Source organism: Anoplophora glabripennis, unplaced genomic scaffold, assembly GCF_000390285.2.
Source record: "Anoplophora glabripennis isolate ALB-LARVAE unplaced genomic scaffold, Agla_2.0 scaffold1330, whole genome shotgun sequence".
NCBI lineage: Eukaryota > Metazoa > Arthropoda > Insecta > Coleoptera > Cerambycidae > Anoplophora > Anoplophora glabripennis.
In genome coordinates, this window is record NW_019417403.1 from 22,077 (window position 1) to 47,358 (window position 25,282).

At 34.8% G+C, this 25,282-nt stretch overlaps 1 protein-coding gene across 1 annotated transcript in view; it reads right to left on the reverse strand.

Moving 5' to 3' along the window:
• Positions 1-1,483: 1,483 nt before the first annotated feature.
• The window catches only part of LOC108915744 (serine/threonine-protein kinase Genghis Khan), a 57,701-nt gene continuing 33,902 nt past the window's right edge, over positions 1,484-25,282 (reverse strand). The window contains exons 17-28 of the mRNA XM_018721865.1: positions 23,395-23,603; positions 23,132-23,333; positions 22,983-23,075; positions 22,732-22,925; positions 17,315-17,836; positions 14,681-14,867; positions 13,583-13,771; positions 13,231-13,416; positions 12,896-13,004; positions 12,661-12,838; positions 5,668-5,898; positions 1,484-2,090 (exon numbers count right to left, since the gene is read on the reverse strand). Coding sequence (XP_018577381.1) covers positions 1,974-2,090; positions 5,668-5,898; positions 12,661-12,838; positions 12,896-13,004; positions 13,231-13,416; positions 13,583-13,771; positions 14,681-14,867; positions 17,315-17,836; positions 22,732-22,925; positions 22,983-23,075; positions 23,132-23,333; positions 23,395-23,603 — 2,417 coding nt within the window. The 3' untranslated portion in view covers positions 1,484-1,973. The remainder of the gene's footprint in view (positions 2,091-5,667; positions 5,899-12,660; positions 12,839-12,895; positions 13,005-13,230; positions 13,417-13,582; positions 13,772-14,680; positions 14,868-17,314; positions 17,837-22,731; positions 22,926-22,982; positions 23,076-23,131; positions 23,334-23,394; positions 23,604-25,282) is intronic.

Genomic DNA, 25,282 nt, shown 5'->3' on the forward strand with positions numbered 1-25,282 from the left:
AATTTAATAGCACTCCGCGTTTTTTCCATCCAAAATGACCCTTTGAACGATTCATGCAATAAAATTGCTTGAACATCATAGTTCCTTTTAACCCTGTTTTTTTGGATATAATTAACAGCCTAATGAAGTTTCCGATATCTTTGTCAAAAAAATCTCCTGCCACCTCTCGAGCCCATTGTTTTATGGCACTGTGGACCTCAACGTTGGTAGAAAACCTTTTTCCCTATAAACACTCGGAGGAGAAAAGATGAAAATCAGTTGGTGCCAGGTCAGGGCTGAGCGGTGGTTGATGATGTTCCAACCGAATAAATCTTAGAGTTGCTTTGTGGCATTTACTGTGTGGGAACGTGCATAGTCGTGCAACAAGCACACTCTTATCTTGACATTCCCCTTCTTTTGTTCTGTATCGCGCTCCATATTGTTTTCAGAGTTTCACAATACTGCACAGCATTGTTTCCCCCTCATGTAGAAAGTCAGTGAGGAGAATCCCTTTACGATGCCAAAACACAATTGCCATTATTTTTGGGCCGAAACAATGGTTTTGAATAGAATTGATTGTCTTTTCGTCTCAGCAGTGTAGTGGGCCACCCACGTTGCGTCGCCAGTTACAATACAGTCAAGGAATTGTTCACTTGACGGGATTCAGAACAGTGGCACTCATTTCAACACGCCACTACAACAACAGGTCTCAACTGACCGAGACAAATGAGCATGCATTCTGCTCGCAACACCTTGGCCTTGAATGCAGTGTTGCCAACTTTGTCAAAAACAAAAACTACAAAGCATCACTACTCTTTGCGGATATGCCTCGTAATATTTTTACTTGCACTCTGTCACTTTTTATTTTATAACTTACCTTAGATGCTGAAAATAATAATAATGTTCAATAATGGATAATTTTATGTATTGAAACTTTATTATCATAAGTTCAAATTACACAATAAAACAAAATAAAAATTAAAGCAAACGACTTCTGAAGTATTTGTAGTAAATAAAATGGTGTATATATTATTAGGTTCTTTATAAAGGATAGAAATGTTTAGAAACACAAGTTTAAAAAACTAATTACATAACCGATATATATATAATACTATGATTTATATGTATTAATATAAATTACTCTATTCATAAAATAAATATGTTTTCTGATTTATTACGTGTTGAACTGCTGAAATGTAGGAAAACCTAAAAACGAAGATAAGGATGAACGCACATTTAAAAGAACTTTTAAAATGTCTGCCTATTGTATTTGTAATTGTGACTAGAATTTACTAATAGGTAATCGAGAAAAAGTATAAAATTTAAATATAAACAATGGATCAGTCACCCATCACAAATACCGATATTGTCTCACTGTAAATTTTCTTAAAAATTAATATAATTGTACTAAAACATGGGTTATATATAATAAATATATGAATATTTAATTTTTTTTTTCTTATATTTCTAATAAAATACTAATAAACTATTATATATTGTTAGTTAAAATTTTAAAACAAATAAATAGATATAAATATAAAATATAGTAGAGAAGTCAAATAATGCAACCTAAATAGAAACGTTACATTATTCAGAATTGCTCGAGGATAAAATCATATTACAACACTTAATTGACTTGGATTATTTTACAATCTTAATAAAATATAAACAAAATAAAAAAAATAATTCACAAAATGTACATAAAAATAAGTACAAGTGCCATCTTAAAATCTAAATATATATTAATAATATCAATTTTTATTGTTTGAATAATTTTTCATACTTTAAAACTTGAGGTAACTAATCAGTCTAGACATGTAAAGTATCCATTGTTTCTTTTAAAAAATTCAACATCAAACAAATCTCAGTGTACAATTGCATAATTTTTTTTCTTACTGGTCACTCTACATATCAGTCAACGACTATATTCTCACTTTTCTTATAACATTTTCCTTATAAATGCATGGTAAATTACAGCTGATTAATGGCAGTTTTTAGCTATCGTAACTTGAGCTGTTGTGGTGGTCCGCTTGAGGAGACGGGGGTGTTGACAGATTGGAACTATTGTTACTGGCAATCGAGTGACGAGGACTACCTCTATTCTCTGTTCCCTAAAAAATTGCATTTTTATTAGTATCAATTGTATGGGTGGGTTTAATATAGGTGTTATTACAACAAAAGTTAAGACTTCCTAACCGGCGGATGTTTTAAAATAAAAAAAAGTTAACAAAATTCAGCTATGTAGTGAACATCAAGTTAAAAAAATGTTCCCATAAACGTGGTTTGAAAATGCTTCATTTCCGAAATACACGGTTTTTGAAAAATCTAAACACATATCTCCAGAGATGTTTGATGTACATTAATGAAACTTAATAGACTTACAATTTTTTAACAGAGTGTTATCAATAGACTTAGTGCCGCAGGCGCTTATGAGCATTTTTTTCAAGTGGAGCTATTTAAGAAGCAAAAGTTAAATTTGCAATCAATTTCAAATAATTACTAATAATAATTAACTGCAAGATTTTACACTAATGTCGAGATCTAGGTGACATGAAGGTGAAATGCATAAGCATTGAAAGTATAAAACATATTTAAGGAAGTGTCTGCACTTATTGATTTGTAATATACAGGGTGTTTCAGTTCGAGTGAATCAAACATTAACCACAAATAGAACTCGATAAATAATTCAAAATTTCCTTATAAAGCAAAGGTCTAAGTCTCACCGTTTTCACTGTACAGGGCCATATTGGTTGGTTTTTTAAATCGTAATATTTCTGAAATCTTTGATTTGCTTATAACCAATTGATTCAAATTTGGTGTGGTTTTAAACAATATTAAATGTCTCTACATCGGCAAAACGACTAGTAAATTTTAAATATAATCCCATGTGTATTATTTATTGCATTCATATTGTGGTGAATTCCGTCTCTGAGCTCATTTTTTTGTTGTGCTTCAGTGCGGCGGACAGCATGTTCAATGGCACCTGCTCTAAAATTTCATTTGTGTCATTCTGAAGCAATTATAGGTATCGTTGCTCATTCAACGGTCCGTTTGTTTCAAACATATATAATTCCTTTAAAAAATTACACCTACATATTAATTTTAAATCTGTGCTGTGCGTCCATTACAGTATCCGTACACAATGATTACCATGAATAAACAACTAAGCAATAATAGACTTATCTGTCATCAGGAACTGCCATTTTATTCTTAAGATTTGAAATATTAGTTACTGTTTGTAAAAAAATGGATGAATATTCAAGATTTTCTTATCATTCAACTGAGATTTTCGGTAAAACGATACACTATACCGATTATCAACAAGTATACCTTATTTATGTAGAATTGTCCACGGAATCTAAAAATGAATCCCAAATAATTATTAGGTCGTTGGCATAGAAATCGGGGTAAAAAAATTTCGCTTTACTACCCATTCCTATGCCACTGACCTACAAAAATTTGTTAATTTTACAGTAAATTATGCACATGTGTAAATGTTAACACCACACCAAATTTGAATCAATTTGTTATAAGCAAAGCAAAGATTTCATAAATAATATGATTTTAAAAACCAATCTATACAGTGAAAATGGTGAGACTTAAGATAAGATCATGGAGTAGCAATTTGCGAGTTGCGATTAACGATTTTACAATTTATGTGACAAAAATGTAACATTCGTTCATGTACATACGCAAAAACTAGTTACTTTTAAATTTCTTGTGTTACTTGCCTTGCCATGCCATGCCATAGGCCACAGTCACAAATTTGAGATATTCTTGGGCCACAGTAAATAAAATTAAACAACATAACCTAAACTCACATTTTTGTGATTACATACGCAGAACATCAGACAAGATCAGACATTCATTTATAAACATTCTTCAACGATGAATGTGATAAATAACTGATTATTATTATGTTATTTATTGTCAATAGCACAGAAGATTGTTATACGCTTGGTATTTTATAAGCAAAACAAAAAGAAGCCAGAAATGATCTTAAAAAAGGAATGACTGGAGGCCTATTTTATTAAAGTACTTTTCAACTTTTCACTTTACTAATGTAGAAAAACGAAGAATTCTCTTTTATAAAAAATATACATTACATAAATGTTATGTGTTTTAAGAAGCTTCAGCTATTCATTTTCACTGTGCAGATTACCAGTTTTTTGGCCCCTAGGCGCTTATCATAATTTGGTAATGGAAGTGAGATTACATGACACTAATAAATATTTGGACGGACTGCACATGCGCAGTTAGTCAAAATTATTGCGATAATCGCCAAAAATAGAAACCTATTTTCCCGCCCCCTATATTTAAATTTTGCGATTCTCGTAATATATTGAAATGAAAAATGATGTCAAAAATATTTTGTTTGGTTATTATCCAAAGATTTTATGAAAATAGACGTTCCTTTGTGAACACTTATCACACACTTCGCGAAAACTTTGGTCCAAATTCTTTGCTTGCCATTCGTCGCATCATTGAGAAATTTGAAAATAATTTTACTCTTTACGATGTAAAAAGACGTCGAAATGCCAGAACTGTTGAGAATATTGCTTCTGTAAGAGCTAGTGTTGCAGAGGATCCAAATTTACCAATTCCTCGTCGTGCTCAACAGTTAAGGCTTACAAATACGACAATTTGGTGGATTTTGCAAAAAGGCTTGAATTTACACCCGTATAAGATTGTTTTGACCCAAGAACTTAAGTCATTGAATCATCGTCGGCATCAAGAATTTGCTACTTGAAGTTTAGAACAACTTTTTGGTTAAGTGGATATGTTAATAAGCAAAAATGCCGTTTTTGGTGTGAAAACAATCCACAACAGAATCACAAGAAGCCTTAGAAGAGAAGGTGCGGTTTATGGCATGGTGGCATAATCGGACAATTTTTTTCCAAAATGAGGTAGGAGATGCAGTTACAGTGAATGGTGAACGATATCGACAGACGTTAAGACATTTTTGTGGCCAAATTTAGATGCACTTGATTTCGAGCATGTGTGGTTCCAGCAAGACGGTGCCACATGTCACACTGCTCATGAAACTATCGACGTATTGCAAGAAAAGTTTGACGAAAGGATAATTTCAAGGCAACTGTTCACTGGCCTCCAAGAAGCTGTGATTTAACTCCTTTAGATTACTTCTTTTGGAGCTATTTAAAATCTGAGGTCTATGCAAACAGACCACAAACACTTGATGCATTAAGATTGACATTGAACGCTGCATTCGTTAGATCACGCCCAATTTATTGCACAATCAGTCACCGAAAATTGGGTTCGTTGAATTTGCTCATGTAGACGAAGTCGAGGTGGACGTTTAAACAATGTGTTATTCAAAACATAAATGTTACTGACTGTACTTTAAGATAATTATAAAAAGTTCGGTTGTATCTGAAATAATTTTAATTTTATTTCATTTTAAAATCATATCGTTCTCAATGAAAAACCCATTATGTCTTAAATTCAAATGTCGTGTTAGTAATTTATTCAAATGTTTACTACCACTTTCTTTAAATCGTGCAAAACGAATTTTGGGACATTAATTCGTTAACTGTATAAATTGCATAAGGATTTTCCGTCTAAAATGATCCAAAGAACAATATCCTGAAGTTATAACTTGCACTTAGAAAATACACTGCATTAAAATGGTTCATGCATATGTTCATATGGGTTGTTAAGTGTTATTACCTTGATTATTTCATGTAAAGAAGACATACTGCCAATGCTTGCTGGATCTGGAGACGGCGAAGTATCAGAGGGTCTTGGTAATGCCGGCGGCAGATCCCTTGGTCGAGGAGGGGCTGCCCTTTTTGCACCATTGTAAGCGGGAAAAGTCGTTCTAATCGGTATCGGGTTTGAAATCTCCGGTCGCTTTCTTTCACCATGTTTTGGTGGTAACGGAGCCGACTTTGTTATTTGCTAAAAAACGTAATTACTAACTGATAACTAAATTAAGTTTACTCAAATCTCAAGGAAAAATAAATTTCACTTTTCTCCATATACCGTGAGCGGCAAAAGTTTGGAATATATTTATTTAAAAATCAGATGTTCGTTATTTGAAAAATCGCTCGTACTCGTTGAATTATATTTTAGTTGCGCATTTTCTGAAGCAATTTTCATTTATACAGGGTGGCCCAAAAAAAGTTACGAAATGAAGGCCAACTTTTTAAAATGGAAATCCCACTTTTTTGTATGTTTATTCAATTCTCCATGGAATTCTGATTATTTTTTATGTAACATAACCTATACCTATCTTTAACCGTTTTCGAGATAATGCTGTCTGAATATAGAATATGGAAAATTTTCAAAAATTACCCTGAGATTTACCAAGCTGGTTTTAAAATAAAACTACGTTTACTTTTCCATCTTAGATTTATGTGGTTTACAGAAAGTTGCTTCAAATCCGAAAAATCCATAAGAAATAAGTGGTTTGGTGATTTATTTTGATCATTATGACACAATGACATGAATGTAAAAAATATAAGTGAGGTATTTAGGTATAATTTTATTAGTTATTGAATAGTATATTAGGTATTGAATAGAATAAATAGTTATTGAATATTTCACATCATTCTTGCTCTGTTCTGGCTTTGTCAGTTTGTACCAAACAAATTAAAATTAAAAATTAAATTCATTAGCTGTGCTTAAACATTTGAAAAAAAACAAAATGTATTTAGCAGAAAATACACCAATTCCCACTGTCTTTGACGTTACAGTCCTTACGTATCGAGAGTAATTTTTGAAAATTTTCCATATTCTATATTCAGACGCCATTATTTCGAAAACGGTTAAAGATAGGTACAGGTTATGTTAAATAAAAAATTATCAGAATTCCATGGAGAATTGAATAAAAATACAAAAAGTGGGGTTTCCATTTAAAAAAAGTTGGCATTGATTTCATAACTTTTTTTGGCCACCCTGTATAAATGAAAATTTCTTCAGAAAATGTGCAACTAAAAATAAAAATTCGACAGGTCCGAGCGATTTTTCAAATAACGAACATCTGATTTTTAAATAAATATATTCCATACTTTTGCCGCTCACGGTATATTACATTTCATAACAAGGTAGAACTTTGTTTATCTGATCATGCCAAAACTGGCAAGTTCCAGACAAAAATGAAATTCTCGGTTAATGTAAATTAATCGATCAATTGTATTTACAAAAATGTCAAAAAGATAATAACTGATGTGAGGTACATTTGCGCAGTTCGTACGATATTTGTTAACCACATTCAATACCCGAGGGTAGAAAGACATTGGCAGTGTGACATTCACCATTCATCTAAGTGAGATGATATGGACTTAAAAACAACATAGCAAAGAAAAAATTAAAAAGGAGTGACGTTCCCTAAAATCTTGAAATGATTGCATATCTACAAAAGATTTAGTTTTTTTCATCATCAACAGATACAAACAGGCGTTTTCATGTTATACAAAATTTTAATTTTTCTTAAATTTACAGCATTATGAAGAAAACTGGAATGTTAATATAAAATTTAGTTTAAACATACTACTCATATATTACTATGAAGAAAAATTAATTTTGTAAAATCAATTGATTATGAAATAAAACATATACAGGGTGTGGTGTGTATAATCTATAAAAATTAAACTACAGTTTCCTAACGATATTCGTAATAGAAAAGTCTTATAAGAAAAAGTTCTATTTTTGCGTTTTTTTTTTCGTAAATTAAAGTTCAATTATGGATCAAAATATTTTCTCTGGAACAGTCCTGTCTGTGTACTGTACGATGAGATACGTGCTGTAGACCAGCCGCGTAAACAAATCATCATTGAAAGATAGAAAGTTACTTCTCAATTTTTGGGGGATTTTTCAATGTAAAAGTACACACTAAGAAAAATGGATATTTAAAAAAAAATTGATATTTTCATATTATAATACAGTTGAACTTGCTTATAACGAGCAGGGGATATAACGAGCACTTGGTTATAACGAGCAAATTGAAATGTCCCTTCCGAATTCCCTATGTAACACGTGTATTTTTGTTCGGCTATAACGAACTCGTATATAACAAGGGCTTGGCTATTACGAGCTTTGATTTTGGTCCCGCGCAACAGTGATCTCGGCTATAACGAGTTATCGTAGAATCAGTTTTTACGCACATGACATCAAATGAACGCAAAAACTTGTTATGACTAGTAGAAATAACAACATATCCGATTTTGACGTCTTTGACTTAGTTCAGTACGAGATGGTAGACGAAAATCTCGAAGTGGCTGAATTCCCAAATGAAATTCAAATCACACAATTAGCGATTAACCCATCAATAGATGAAGAGTTATGAAGAAGAGACAGGAAGCGATGAGGTTACAGTTCCTTCGACACATGAAGCCATCTCTGCGTTAAAAACCATAGTATCATACGTCGAATTCAAATATCCGGAAAACGAGCAGTTCTTAAATGCCGCTGATTGGTTGCAAAGAAATATCAGTCAGGAGATATTAAGCAAAAGAGTGGTGCAGAAAAATATTACAGAATTTTTTCGTTAATAATAAATGCTATGTAATGTAACTCACCTACAGTTATACGTATCTATGTTATGTAGATAAATATGTTTGAAAATAAAAATACAAGTGCAATGCAGCTATGTCCAATATGTGTCCAATAATTTTCAGCATAGTTGGCGACGGCGACGTCTATAACGAGCACTCGCGTATAACGAGCAAATTTTGCGTTCCCGTGAATGCTCGCTATAACCGAGTTTTACTGTAATTAATAGTAATTACTATCTTAAATGCATTGTTGTTACTGCAAGAGTTCGCAAACAAAGCCACATCCGTAAGCATCTGTAGTTGCCAACTGCTTGCATTAAACAAACTTCATTAAAATATGGAACAAAATGTAATAAAACTTACCATTTCTAGAGAAAATGTTCAAATTGATCCCCATTAGCGCGGATACAGGCATGACACTGACGCACCCAATTTTGGTGAATATTTTCCCAAATTCCAGATATTCCCCTAATTGTGTCAGCAGCTTCAAGTATACGGTTTTGCAATTCTTCCACCGTAGCAATTGGAGTATTGTAAACCAATGACTTCAAGTGACTCCAAAGATAAAAGTCCATTGGAGTTAGATCGGGTGATCAGCACAGGACCAAAGCGTCCAATCCATCGCTCAGGAAACATTTCATTCAAGTGTCGTTACTTCTCGATTACTATGTGGAGGAGCCCCATCTTGTAGATAAATGCGTGCCCCAACTTGTAATGCCACATCGTCCAATAATTCAGGCAACTGGTTCTCCAAAATGTCACCATATGTTGGTCCATTTAGTCGTCCTTCAAAGAAATAGAGACCAACGAGTACATCGCCTATTATGCCAGTTCAAACATTTATCGAGAACCTATGTTGAAAATGAGTTTCCCTAATCCCATGAGGATTTTCGTCCACCCATATGTGCATATTATGGAAATTCACTTCATTACGGGTAAATGTCTCTTCATCTGTTACACAAACATAAGCAAGAAAATCTACTTGATTGGCACATTGCGGTAAAAACCATCTGCAAAAACGCATTCGTTGATCATAATCCGGGGGTAAAATCTGTTGAATTGGTTGCAGCTGATACGGATGCAACAGCTGGCGCCTTAAGATATGATGCACGGTATGAGAGGAGGTTCCTATTTGCTGTGCGTGTTGTCGAGTACTAATTGTGGAGTCCTCGTCAAGATTTTTCAACACTGCATCTTCAATGTTAAGGTTCACTTGCTGACCACATCCTTCTCCTCAAGGAATAACACTTCTAGTGTCTCACAGCCGCTGAACGCACTGTAAAATTGTATTTACACATGTAGGGTGACATTGTGGCCATCGTTCTCAGTACAACCTAGTCGCCACGAGCACATTTTCTCCGGCTGCACCATACACTAACACCATATCGACACGTTCAGAAATAGTAAATGCATTGTTTTCTCGGTTCATTGTAAAACTAGTTTGTGCACAAACTAAAAAATTGAGCAAAGTAAAAAATAAGAATCTCGTTTTTAATGTAATCGGCACGCTATTCTTATTTTTTACTTCTTTATAAAAATTACTATTCCACTATCGTGGAATTACAAAATAAAAACTTTTGTTTGGAATCTTTCACTTTTTAACACTGATAGGTCGATGAAAGACGATGCTTAATATTTAATAATTAGTAGTAGTAGTAATAAAGGGGCGGCCTCAACCTGGTAATTAGGCCACAAGTGGGCCCTTTTTGCCTACCCCATCACCTAACCACTCTCTGCCTCTGACCCCCCTCGAATCTACCCGACGCCCTAATGAATGCCAGAATTTTGGTCCATGGAAGGTCTCTCACCTCAACCCCTTGCAGCTCTTCAGCGCCAAAGACTTTATGTCTTATTCTCCCAAAGGCTGCACACTGTCGCAGAAGGTGGACAGGGGTGTCCTCCCCTTCGCCACATTTCGGGCTTAGAGGGTCCTCCTCAATTCCTATTAAGCTTAAATGCCTCCTAAGTCTGCAGTGGCCTGTCAGAACCCCCACCATTTGGTTTAGGGCTCTTCGACTGAGGCTCAGCAGCCATCTTGTCTTGGATTTGCTAGGTCCATGTATAAAACTATGGGCCTGCCTGCATCCTCTATTTCTCCTCGAATCCAGACCTAAAGTTTGATAGGCCCACTTATTGAGGGCCCCATTAATGCTGCCTCGTGTGATACCTAAGATTGGTTCAGGTCCCTGTCCAGGTCCCCTGGACCCAAGACGAGCTAATTGATCCGCCCTCTCGTTACCAGGGATGCCCCTATGGCCTGGGACCCAAACCAACTCTACTTCTTTTCGTCTAGCCAAAGACTCTAGAGCGTCTCCACATTCTTGGACAAGGGCAGACCTAGTCCTCGGGGAGCTAACCGCTCTGAGCGCGGCCTGACTGTCGGAGCAGATAAAAATCTTCTCCTCTGCACAATTCCTTACCTCCTCCTTGCTTGCTACCATCAAAATAGCAAAAACCTCAGCCTGGAAGACTGTAGCATACATACCCAGTGAAAAGCTTTCCTGGATGCCGCTGCCTTCCAGATAAATTCCTGCTCCTGAAAACTCGTCTTCTACCCGAGATCCATCAGTATAGCACACTAGGGATCCCGGGGAGAACATATCACCATCCTGCTTCCACTGCTCTCTAGAGGGGAAAGTGGTGACATACTTCCTTCCTAACCTAAGCCGGTCCTCTGCTTCCTCTGTAACCCTCATGGCGGATATTGGGATGTCCCTCTCCGTCCTGAGGGCCACGGCAGCATGGCCCTCAGTGCGTCCGTTAGCTCTCCAACCGCCGGCGTCCCTTATCCTAAGGTATGCCGCCATCACCTCCCTCATAATCCATGTAGGAAGGGTCGGCAGCCCCAGAAGGACCTCTAACGCGGCAGTTGGAGTCGTCCTCATTGCGCCTGTAATACCTAAGCAGGCAAGTCTCTGGATTCTCACCAACTTCCTGGCTACCGTCACCCGGTCCACACACGGCCACCAGACCAAGGCCCCATACTGTAGCCTCGGCCTGACCACCGCCGTGTACACCCAGTGAAGCACCCTTGGATTGAGTCCCCAGTTTTTGCCAACTACCTTCCTTAACTGCCAGAGGGTTGCCACTGATTTCCGGGTAATCCTGACCAAAGTCAGGGGCCTCCCATACATGGTTGGAGCCCTGAAATCACCTATCTTCCTTCTCCTTGTAAATAGGATCATCTCAGTCTTCTTTGAGTTGACTGAGAGCCCCATCTCCTCGCACCACCTCTCTATGATCCTACAGGCTCCCTGCATTCTGTCGCATACCACGTCCAAAAACCGGCCCGCGACTAGAACCACACCATCATCGGCGTAAGCCTGGGCATCACTGTATCCCTCCGAGGTTAGGCGTTCCAGGAGACCGTCCATCACTAGGCACCATAGAAGCGGGGAGAGGCAGCTGCCTTGAGGGCATCCCCCTCCCACTCCCAGGTCCCTACGACAGTTCCCCCATGACTGGCACTAACCTTCCTTTCCTTCAATGCGGAACTCACCCATTCTCCCACGATAGGCGATGTGCCCCTGTCTTGGAGCGAGTTGCATATGGTCTCAGTTTTTGCCTTGTCGAAGGCAAATAAATTAAGTATTAAGGCAAGAATAATTAAGTGAATAATGAATTCAATACAAATACAAAATCAGTCGACTGCACAAATTTTTTGACAATGTCACCTAACCTTCTTTTAGTATTACCAGTATTAGATTATACAGACTTAAATTATAATGTTGCATCTCGGGTCGCATAAAAACATTTCCAAAGTTTTTAATAAATAACAGAGGGTCGGCCTTCATTTTCGTTGAATAAATGAACTTTAATTTACAAAAAAAAACGTGAAGATAGAACTTTTTCGTATAAGACTTTTCTATTACAAATATCATCAGCAAGCTGTAGTTTAATTTTGATAGATTATCCACACCACACCCAGTACATTTTGCACATGTTTTAATTTTTTATTTCACCAATTCACAAAAAAGAAAACTGCAGTTACCTAAATAAATAATTTTACATACTGACCAAAAAAAATGGAATGGAAAAAAATTCCTCTATACAACACTTTAAGAAGAGGTAAGTAGAGTTTCTACCTAATGGCGGAGCCTATTGATGGTTGAACGAAATTCTACTGTACTTCAAGTATAGATATTATGTTAATAATAAATCTTACCCTTGGCTGAGGCGTTGGAACGGTAGCAGCGTAGGCGTTTGGTTCGGCGATTTGATCAGTTAGACCCATAGTCAAATCAATCAACTTTTGCCGCGAAATACCATCTCCCGGACCCATGTGACTAATATGATTGAAGTTTGTCGGTGCCGATATTAGTTTTGAACGCCTATCTGTATTTCTATAAAATATAAATATGATAAATAGTAATGTTTGACTTTGCTATTAAATATATTACATTCGTTGTGATCGATTTCCCTCTCTTAATGAAAACCTTCTTCTCGTCTTCGGAACCGTTCTGCCTTCACGATCAAGTGTAACAATGTTGTCTAAATTTATTATCTCTTCTGAAAATGTATTTGAGATTAATATCAGTATATTATAGTTAAATTACATTTACAAAATGACCCCATTATAAATAATATGTTATGGTTGTGTATATATTGATATTTTTTGAAAACTTTGTCGTTTTTCAAAAATAAAACTCCCGAAGACAAATATTCCTTCCGTTTGAACGAGGAATAAAGTCTCTCTTTTTGATATTCTGTTATGCTGCACTGCGTAGTTACTTACTTTGATGAATGTTGGATAGATATAACAAATGTGCTAAATCATTTAACGTGCACAAGGTAAGACTACCACTATCATTTAATGGTTTTGCTTTCTTTATATTCACAGTTTGGACCCATTCGCCTGTTGCACAGTTGAATATATCTATATGAGTGTCACTGTATACGATTAAATGACCGTCTCTGTATCCTGAAAACAAAAAAAAATTAGAAAATGCGGTGCTGATTTTGAAGATCAATTTTTAATGCAGTAGCATTAAAAATTTGATGTACTGCAAGTACTTTTTCAAGAAGAACCGGAAAGGTATACAAAAGCCAAATTAATTCAACATTTTTTTTTTTATAATTCTACATACCGATAGCTGTTGGAACGGCAGGATACATTATTTCTCTGTCTCGTGACTTCCTACCATGTCGGTCAACATAAGCAGCTAGAGTACCAAATATCAACAAATATTCGTGCCTCGGAAGTTCCACGACCCTTAGTGCTTCGACGGCACTACAAGTTATTGTTGCATATAAAGGATTTTCTTGATGCAACAGTGCTAAAATAGACGATACCTTTTTATTCAAGTTAATTTCGGAAATAGCTAGAGAATATCAAAATTCACTTGGGAGAGATTTAATATGTAATAAAATATTAAAAAATAATCTGGTGCAAATAAAATTTCCTTTCGAAAGAAGTACATTCTGTCAAAAATGTTTACGGAATTTGTCATTTAAAAATTCCACGTAAAATAGATTTATACTTCTTTTTTGATGGAAAGTTGGTAACACTGTACTCGAAGTTTGAGCATAATTTGTCAAAGTAGTTTGTTTACAGCTGTTAATTTTGCTAATCTACCAAAAGTGTGTTCCACGATTTTTACTATGGATAATGTTATTGACCAAAGACTTTGTCTAAAATTTTGTGCTATCAACGGAATTTCTTGTTCTGAATCGTTGAAAATGTTGGAAAAGACTTACAGTAATCCAGTTTTCATCGAAAACTCGAGCGTACGAGTCCTTCAATGTATTCCAATGAAGAAAATATCACTGAAGTGAAGAAAATGGTGCTTGCAAACCGTCATTATAGTTTAAGAGGGTTGGCATACGAACTAAACATATCTCACGAATTTGGAATTGACTGATAATGAAAACCTTAATGATTTTTTGAACCTAGATGAAAATTTGTATGTTGAAGATCGAGATTCAGGACTAGAAATTGAAAATCCAGTTAAAATACAAGAATTTTCCGAAGATTCTGATGTCGATGGCACTGATTTAAAATGTTGAAGTCTAAACGTTAATTCTGACACTTGCCAAGTGGCTACACCGATCGAAATATTGTGACACCGTTGTTACCACTGTCCATTATAAAGCTACTCTATTAAATATTATAATGGTATCATGCAGTCCTCCATCTTTGCACAACATTATGCACATTTAACAAATAAATTTATACTTAAACTTACATATAAGCTGTTGATCCCCACTCTGAATGTTGTAAATGGTAAAACAAGATGGTGATCCTACACACAGTCGACCATCTGTTAGAAGCTGGAGAGATTGTACATTGACTGGTAAACCAATTTCACGAACACGTTGATGCCTAGTTTTTGTACGGGTTATTTCGTAGATAATAATCACTGACGAATTTTGCTAAAAGAAATAATTATTTTATATTAAGTTTAGTTTACAATGTCATCTGGATAATGAAATAGATTGGCTTTATGAAACACATTAACAAAGAAATGTTAAGTCAATTTAACCTGACTTGCAAAATTCGTTTGAAAAACTCTTGAATATGTTATCTCTGCATAGTTCGTTCCTACATCTGTAATGTGTTTATAGCAGTGGTCATGGTTACCGTTGCATAGTAGTGAAAGGCAGAGTGGACGTAGCGTATATTTACTAGGCAGTTTGGATACTGTTTAGTCCGACTATAACCAAATAGTAGCTATTGATCGCTTTTTTTCTTATTAAACGTAATTTGTACAGATGTGTAAAATTTTGCTACTTGCCTATTGATTTGTGTGTTTTTTAAAAGATTGTAAAAGTTTAAAGTGGTTATAAAGACAGACTAACAGTAATGCTATCTATTGGAAAATCAATAGTGCGAGAAATATCAAACCTTAATGGCAAAGTAATTGAAAATTTTATTTCGGACAAAAGCAGAAGAACGGACTTTCACTATAAAAAATAATGTTCAACACATTTTCCCTATATTTCAATAGTACTTAAAATAAAACTGCCGAATTATATTTTATTTTCTTTTTTCAATACTTTGTATCTAAATTTTTCCGCCCTCCCAGGTCAAGAGCCGCCAATGATTACGTTCCACTTCATTATTAAAAATACAGGATAAATACACTCAATGTCATAGCAACGCTTCCAATTTTATTGGGGTTGAAAACTGTATATCACACCATTCTTTTATTCAATGAAAAGTCGACATGTTGAAGAGATTTTTTTTTTAAGAGAAAATAGAAATGTAATCCTTGCACTAAAAGAGTGGTGTTGTCTTTCGATATTTTGAAAAAGTAATATTTTATTCAAATTTTCTTTGAAAATGGTGATGATAATGGATGAGGAAAAGTTGAATGTTTCTTTGGCAATATCGTTTGTGGAGATATATTTATTACTCATGTTTTAAACTTAAGCAACATTTACATTAACAAGTAACTCATATACTAATAGATTCTACATAAGACTGTATAAACTCAGTAATGTAGATATGAATTACCAAGACGAATCACAATGGTCGATCAAATGAGTTGATCACGCCAGAAATGGTAAAGAAAATCCACAAAATGGTATTGGATGACCATCGACTGAAAGTGCACGAGCTAGCAGAGATGGTAGGCATTTCAAAAAATGCTGCACATATTCACTGAAAATTGGAACGTGAAAAAAAATGTGCGCAACATGGGTGCTGCATTTGCTCATAAAGGAACAAAAACAGTGTCATAAGGATGTCTCAATCGAGTGTTTGGCAATGTTTCACAGCAATAAAGCTGAGTTTTTGCATCGATTCATAACCATCGACCATCACTTCACACCTGAGACGAAGGAATAGCCAAAACAATAGACTGAAAGGGGAGAATCGACTCCAAAGAAGGCAAAGACAGATGGATCTGCACAAAAGGTCATAATATTAGTTTTTTGAAACACGCGTGGGATAATTTTCATTGATTACACAGCCACACAAACAAAAACTACTTTTCATGCGACATATGTTATCCGTAGTATTTTTGCCTCCTGATCATGGCCATCTTGGACCCGCCATCTTGAATTTTGCAAAATTCACCTCGGATCCGTAATCAGCGACCCCGAAAACCCCCATATACAAAATTTGGCGCGAATGTTATTTTTTTTAAATTTGTTTGGCCATCTTGGACCCGCCATCTTGAACTTTGCAAACTTGACCTCGGATCCGTGATCAGCGACCCCCGTATGCCAAAGAACCGACAATTCTGACCGCGGATTCACATTCGGCGGTGGTCTTAACTACATAAATGAACATTTGAATATAGAAAAAAAAATTTGTATTTTTCCTAGCACTTTTTCGTGATGTGATAGCTCAATTCTGACATTGATTCATGATCTGGAGCAAAAATACTATGGATAACATATGTAGCATGAAAAGTACAGACAATAGCAAGTATTATGTGAACTTATTGCAGAGTTTGAGTGATGAAATCAAGAAAAAACAGCCTATTTGTCGAAAAAGAAAATGTTGTTTCACCAAGACAATACCACTGTTCACGTATCACTGTGACCGAAATCAACGAGTTAAAGTTCGAATTGCTTCCTCACACACTCTATTCACCAGATATAGCCCCCCGGATTATTTTCTCTTTCCAAACTTAAAAAAATGGCTAAGTGGTAAAAAATTTGCCAACAATGAAGAGGGAAATCTGCGGTTATGTCTATTTTGAGGAACTAGATAGTTCTCATTATAAACAGGGTATCAATGCTGCCAAAAGCGTCTCGAGCTAAAACGAGACTATGTTGAGAAATAAAGATTTCTCAAATTTTTTAACATAATGGTAACACATTCATACACCGTTATCTTCATACCTTTTTACAAAATTTCACAAACTTACCTGTTTCTTTATTGATACACAAAGGCAAAACGTCAAAGGGGCTCTTAAAACAGGCCCTACGCTGAGTACTGCACAACCTTTACTCTCCGTCACTTTAATCCATTCCACGTCGTCTCCATCCAGGGCTCTAATAGGTACGAGTCTAACCTGTCTCTGTTTGCCGCTAACGACGACTAATAAATGCTCCTCGCTTATATATTCCAATTGTAATATTTTCTTCCCTTCTCCTATTTTCGCAATTTCGCTTCTGTCTAAATCAATGCAGTACATTCCCTCTTCCGTACCTAAAACGATCCTGTCTGGATCTATTATGGCTGCGGAATGGGTACTTCTTAATAAGGTGAGGGATGTATCGATTAATTCCCTTGCTACTAATACGGTGGTATTCGGTAAATTATTTCTTTTCATAATTCGATGTAACTCTGCAAGGGCAGTCACCCACTTGTTCCGTTCGGCCTCTGTGTCGGCCAGCATTAACGTTGAATTTCTCGGCCCTGGTGGTTCCATTAGGGATGTGGTGACCTATCAAATACAAAAATTAAGCACTTTTCTCAACAAAATTTTTCTAAAAATTTTTTAACTAAGTTATTTTATTAGTTATTATCTATACAGGGTGTTCAGAAACTATGAGCAAAAAGTGTTGAAGGTGATTCTGGTCACGAAAATAATGATCCTACGGCAATTTCTCCAAAACTCGATATTAACCATTATAGGGGTGTAACTTGAAGTGGGGGTCAGTTTTTTAGGGGTAATAATACGTGTTCCTCTGAATACGAATCTGAATTTTTTTTAATAAAATAATTATTCGAGTTATAATTAGTTTTTTAAAATGCACTTCAATACTTGTGTACGCCGCCGCTGTAATCATAAATTGTAGACAACTTACAATGCATGTGAAGGGAGATAGTGCTGGTAAACGGTTACAAAGTGAGGGGCTTCAATTGTTCAACAATTGGAGGTAGTATATCTAACTGTGAATCTGAATGTTTTTCATCACTGGAAGCCATCAACAGACTAATTATTTTTGTATATTTCATGTATCATTATTGATTACTGCTTAAGTTTTCTGCTAGGTTACTTGTTAAGTACCGTTGTGGGGCGAACACGCACTCACCAAAAGTAACTCGTGGCGAATGATGTGGAATTGTGCATGCACTGCGACTAAAGTGCGACCTTATTTGAGGTTATAGTAGCTTCTCCAGTGACGGGGTACGAAAATTACTAAAAAAAGTTACAAAAAAATTGAGTTTTTACGACGAAATTTGAAAAAATAAGCTATTCATCGTATGAAGTGATCCCTAAGCTCGGCCAAATGATTCCACGACAGTGTACGTACTGTCCCACTACTTAGAATTTCAACGGATTGTGCATTCTAGCCCAGGATTGAACCTTCAGTTCGATTTCAGACCCAATGAATCTCAACAGCATTTTTGGAAGTTTTTGATTGAAAATATTTTGAAATGCAGACTATACAAATTGATGACGTTTTTGTTTCTTTTTGAAATATGTTTTTCAGTGATGAATAGTATATAGTACACATTTGAAGACGATAATTAAAAAAGCCATTTTATTGATACAGACATGCACTGAGGTCTATCTTACACTTGAAACAAAATAAAATGTTAATAAGTCTATTTTAATATATTTAACATTTGAAGTTTTTAGTGATACCACTGACTTTGCACATAAATGTCAAACTCAATGTGAACTGAAGCAGTTCTGCCTGTTCAACTGACACTACATGCTCTAAGTCTCTCAGTAACAAATACTCTCATATTTGTCTGATAAAAATCTTTTTGCAGAGGGAGGGATTGGTTTATAATCGAGTGACTGATACTGCTCGCTTTGCGTTTGAACTTTTTCCATGGTGACTTCCTAACAATTCTATAGTTAATAATAATAATACCTCTTCTCCTCATTCTAACTACGAGAATTAGCCCAGAAGTCGGAGACTTGTGCGGGAGAGGAGGCGGCATATTATTATTAAGCAGGCCGTATTTGCTACCAGGAACGACTTATGTTGGTAAGCCCTAACCACCATTCAGTGCAGGAATGAGGGAAACCTGGAAAACCTCATTTATTAGAGGGGTGGTCAAATGCCAACCAGTGTCAATCTCTCACATTGACCCAAGCCAACATTCTTCCACCCTACCATACCTGCACAGAGGGTGCCAATCCTCCGTACAAGCATAGCTAATCTACGGTCTACCGAACGCGAAATTCGAAACCCGGGCAGAGAGCACACATCGATTTAAGTACTGACGCCTTAAACCGTGCGGCTATCGAGTTAAAATTTAACATTAAAATAATTATTAATTTTTTATTAAGGGTCTGTTACTTAAGAAAAAATAGATTTGTGACATGTAATTCAATAAAGAATAAGAGTAATAAATACTGCAAAATATTTTATTTAAAATCAGGTACAAACGTACCACCTAAATATGTTAATCTAGCACTGGCGGCAGAGAAGGCTTGAAATGAAAAACTTTAAACCGTCGCGTCGCGTTGTAATCAAACGGGCACATTTCCTCATCACCCTTGAGGTAATGCCATGGACGTGTTACATTTTTGGAGTGGGTTGTTCGCCAGTAGCCCTCTTATCCCATAAAGTAAAATATCTTATTTTGTATAAAACGTTAAATAAATTATAAATAATTTTGTATAATACATTAAATAACACTAATTAGCAAAGGGTACAAAAATTTAAAGAAATTCGAATAAATTAATATGTACAATAGTTACTTATATATGTATAAGTAAACCTATAAATAAATATATAGATATGTATTAAAAATAAAAACATTTTTGGCAAATAAATTACATATCACAAATTAAATATTTTGTCAATCTGCGATTTTCTGATCCAGCAAAATGATCAATAACTTTTAACTCTTTAAAGTTCCCTCAATTAGCAGAATTCACTTTTTCAACATGTCCGCGAAAAGAAATTTCTTGAGACGATAAAAATATTACTACATCGATTAGTCTATTTAAAATATCTCTATTTTAAAGAACCTTCTCATTATAATGTTGTATTTCCGTTTTGTGAACAGAATCTAAAGCGTTTACCGAACATTTAATACGCGATGAAATATGTTCTTGCGATTTTTTGTGTCTTTCGAAGCCTCTCGTTAAATTTTTTAAATTGCTAAAACTGACTCTGCCCCAAACCGATAAATTATCATTAGTGAAAAATAAACATCGCCAGCAGTATAATTTATTTCTAATAGTTGATGCAGTTAACCAGTAGTTTTTTCTACAATTATTATCCTTAAATCCCCTATTTTGATTTTCACCCACTGCAACTAAAGACGACAAAGAAGGTGTTGGTCTCGATTTCTGTTTAATTATGAGTTTTTCATCGTAACTGAGAGTACTAAGTCCTCTTAATAACAAATAAGTCACAATGTCCATGCAACTATACTCGACGGCCAAAATTATAGATAGTGATTCATCGCTAGCTCTTGGACTAGTAAGGGGGATGAAGCGTGCCGGGAACGAAAATCCATTGGCGTGTCTGCGTAAAAGGCAACAAGATATAGAAAATATTGAAAAAACATAATAAAATATAACATCTAATATTTTTTACGGTTTGCTATAACCGGCACTTTGATCAATTTTAATTATTACAGCATTTTAAAACGTCCCAGTTGTGTTTTTTTAATTTATAAATTTATTATAGCCATGGAATTAGACCCCTCGTCTACGCTTATGCTATGACCGTTTACACCCATTAAAAAAGCATTTCCCTATTCCCTACCAAGTGCAAAAGATAGAGATAAAATATAGAACGACGTTCAGTGCAACTCAGTCTATACACGATTATAGATTCTACCGATGTGCATGGCGAGCGGCACAAAGATAAATAATATTGAACCGTATAGAAATCATTTTATATTTTATACGCATTGTGGTAATAGTGTTTTTATATTATGTATTAGTCACTCTTTATAATTTTGGCTGCCGAGTATAAATAAGTTGTCGAGGTTATGTTCGTTTTCCACACACATTTCATTTTAATATAGTTAAGTACGTACCAGAGTAAAATGTAAATGATTGTTTTACTAATTAATTATAATGGTCTCACAAAATTTTTTAGGAAAAACCACATAAATACCAATTAAAAACAAAAACGCGTGTACTCACAGACAACCAATGTTTTTATTATGAAATGGGAAATGCAACTAATGTAACATTGCAACATGCAACTGCAATCGCCGAGGTGGTAGAAAAGGGCTATATTGAAAGATTCACTTGTTAAAAAGAGATGGAAGGTGGCAACAAGCCTCCGTGCTCGACTGGTTAAGCTCGAATGTAGATATCGTGGTATAATTTCAAGGTCACGTACCATATAGAACACTGGTAAAGGCTGGAGGCTTGAGAAAGTTAACTGCCAGCGACTATAATGCAAATTCGGAAGGCGCGAAAAATAGTGAACATTTAAAAACCGTATATTTACGTACTCGAGATGTCCCTTAGTAGGTACCTAATTATTGCATATGAAAATAGATTTGTATGAAAATTTCTTACATATTATTAATTATATGATGTAAAATAAAAAAACTAAAAGAAAATTTTTGCAATACTATCAAAAACTGCAGAGAAAGCTCAGCTTCCCCAGCCTCCTCTAACGAGCCGCCACTGCAATCTAGATAAGAATAATTAGAACATAATTCAGGAAGATCGAATTGCACCAGTACAGTCATGAGATTATTGCCATATTGCACCGATGCGAGCAAAGCTGAATTTTTTATTAATAACCAAAGGGTCTGCGTACATCTGGCAGCCACCGGCCTCACCATAGCTTAATCAGACTCTCAGCGTCAACGAAACTTGTACCATTTTTATTAAAATAATCACCATATTTTCTTATTTTTCTACACATCCTGTATCAATTGATTTTGATACTTCTAGGACAAAAAATATAATTTTGTACATTGTTAGGTAAATTTGTAAATGTTTGTTTTTACAACTGACAATGTTAAAAACAACGTATAATATATTTCATAATCAGCTAATAGATTAATAATTTTTAAAGATGTTTTTTTTTCTAAAAGTTTTGTCTGTAGCAGCTGTTTTTTACAAGATTAGTCTTTGTCAAGGGTGATAATAGAACAGCAAGAATACAGGATGTTTGTTCGACTGATTACATTAACAATTTCAATATATCAAGAATGTGCTTTTGTATTAATTATATTTACACATACCATTTCTAGTTTTTATTTTGGATAATTATTTATTACCGTTTACTGGTTATTGGAGGTTCGAGTAGTTGTTTTCCGCAATATCAACGGTTAGGAATCTTGTATGTGTAGTTACACATGTTTTGCACTTAGATTTCTGGTATTGAAGAATATTGTTTGACTTCATTCATTTGAATTGAATACCTTTAAAATAGATAAAAAAAGAATATTTACCTTAAATATACAAGGTATGTCTTTCTTATTCGCGTGAATGACATCAGAATCCTTAACACTAGATACACTAAACTGAGGATCACGCATATCTAATACTTGAGCTACATGAACACTTGGTAAGGCATTACGATCTGCTGATATGTCGTATAAAAATAGTTTAAAGTCACAAACAACAACGAATTGTCTGACCCAACCTACAACAAAATATTATGATATACAAATAATAAACTGTGATGAAATCCTAAAATTACCTTTTTTCACTCCTCCTTGTTTCGGAACTTTAACGTAGCCTTCGTAAGCTGTTCCGATGCCTCTTGTAGGATCGATTCCCAAAGGACGTTTGGCTGCAAATGTTTAAACAATAATTTGAAGATACTTTATTTTGTATAATGTAACATACTCTGGTCCGGCGGAACTGGACAAATAGCAGGAACGTGAGGGCAACAGGCCGTATGACAAGTAAATCCACATATTTCACAAACCATCCCCTGCCTCATAAGGCCCACCATCAAAGACGTACAATGGCTGCATTTTGTGGGACTAGAAAAAGTACGAACCAAAAACTGGTGCGCTTTGTGTTTCATGGGAGACTGCGACTCATGCTGTAGTGGATAAAATGCGATAATCAGAAGATGTAACAATCACGAAACGTTTCATACTTACTAAACTTAATTCTGATAAATTACTTTTCGAGCTAGACATGCTCAACGCTCTGTTGTCTTCTATATCTCCTTCTTCGGATTCGATCGAACCGCCTTGATATAAAAGGTTCTGAACAGGTAAATTGTCGTACGTATTCTGCTGACAAGACGAGTTAGTTTCTTTCAAAAACTGATCAAGGTATGACATTTGCGATGACGGCCTCTCCAAAACTGTAGAATCACAAAATAATTTAATGTAATATATACCTCACGTTAAATTTTGATGGTATATATTAATAAATATTAAGGAAACACACTATTAGAGAAACTATAAAAAATTAACAAACAAAAACGCATTCAGATACAATCCGTTAAATTCCTATTGGTAAAAACATGAAAAAAAAAATCACTAGCCTGCAAGACAAGACAATACAAATATATTAGCACTCCAAGCAGTAATCAACAGGAAAATAAGTAACTGCAAGCAATTGCACATTAGGCGATAGCAAAAAATTACGCTGAGACTAACCCTTAACGTGACGCTTGATGAAAGTTGAAATCCCAACACTTGCTGCATGTAAACAGTTCAATACTTCACATGTTAAATGTAAATGAAATATGTAATAATAGTTTTCAATAATTTATTAAAGATAAAATTCCAAACAAACTTAACAATAGCCTTTCATTTTGAAAATATAGAAACAAATCTGAAAATCGAATCGAGTTCATGAAAATGGTAAAAAATAAAATACTTGAAGTCTTGGTCAAAGTCGAGTATAAGAAACGGAAACAAAATATTAGTATCTCACAACATTACAACATATTCAATATCACACTTTTAACTGATAGCTTTTATATTCAGTAAACATGAAAAAGTTGATATAAATTCAATAAAATCACTGACAGGGATCTAAATTTTAATGAAGATTGACTATAGCGTAAGAACGCATGATAATTTGTCAGTTTTCGGAAAGGTTTAGGGTCTATTCATATGGTAATAATTATCAGCCTCTTCCAGGCAACAAATACTGACAATTAAGGGGTTCTAAGCTGGTTTTAAAGTCACCACATAAAGTTCTGAAGAACACTTGTCATCAAAAGTAAAAAATTTACAAAACTTAGCCAGTAATCAGAACAAGTAAACCATACAATCTGAGCATTTTGAATGAAACTCCACTGTATTTAACAATATTTAAAATAAAATTTTGTCTTCTAGTGTGGCGTAGTACCAAGTATCGTAAAAAATAGAAAAGTCATAACCATAGAAATAAACAGAACTTCATTCATAATATTAAAAGTTCTCAAAAACTTTTTAATGAAACATGAAATTGAAGGTTACCGTTGAAATTAAGAAAATCGCCAATGATATGTACGTCAAAATGTGCTCATTCTAAAATTAAAATCACTTTTTTGAGTTATTTTTGTTTTAATCACTCTGTATGGATTTTATCGAATTTGTTCCAACAGTTCTGTACTCATATAACCTAACAGATATTTGAGTTTTAACTCTTACAGTCTGTCTTTTCAGTACGTATAACAATTAAATATACTTATACTCGTATTCCGGGAACACAAGGTCCCTTTCATAGTATAAGTTACTACATGTAGTCTTAAACAGAAGATTTTCTGATTCAAGTAAATATTTGGCCTCTTATTAATTACATTTAATTATCAATTCACAAATAAAGAAAGTCTGAAAGGAAAGTATGGAATACATTCATTATTTCCAAAAGTTTCATTATATTTCCTCAGAACCATCGATTTCGTATTTTAAAGATACTTTTTCATGTACCTCCCCATCTTTTCCATATGTAATCGTTTGCACATAATGATCAGATTTTTTTTAAACAGAACGCCTATAATTTTCCGCATAATTTTTGTAAAGCATGACTGTCTCATTCAGCAACATA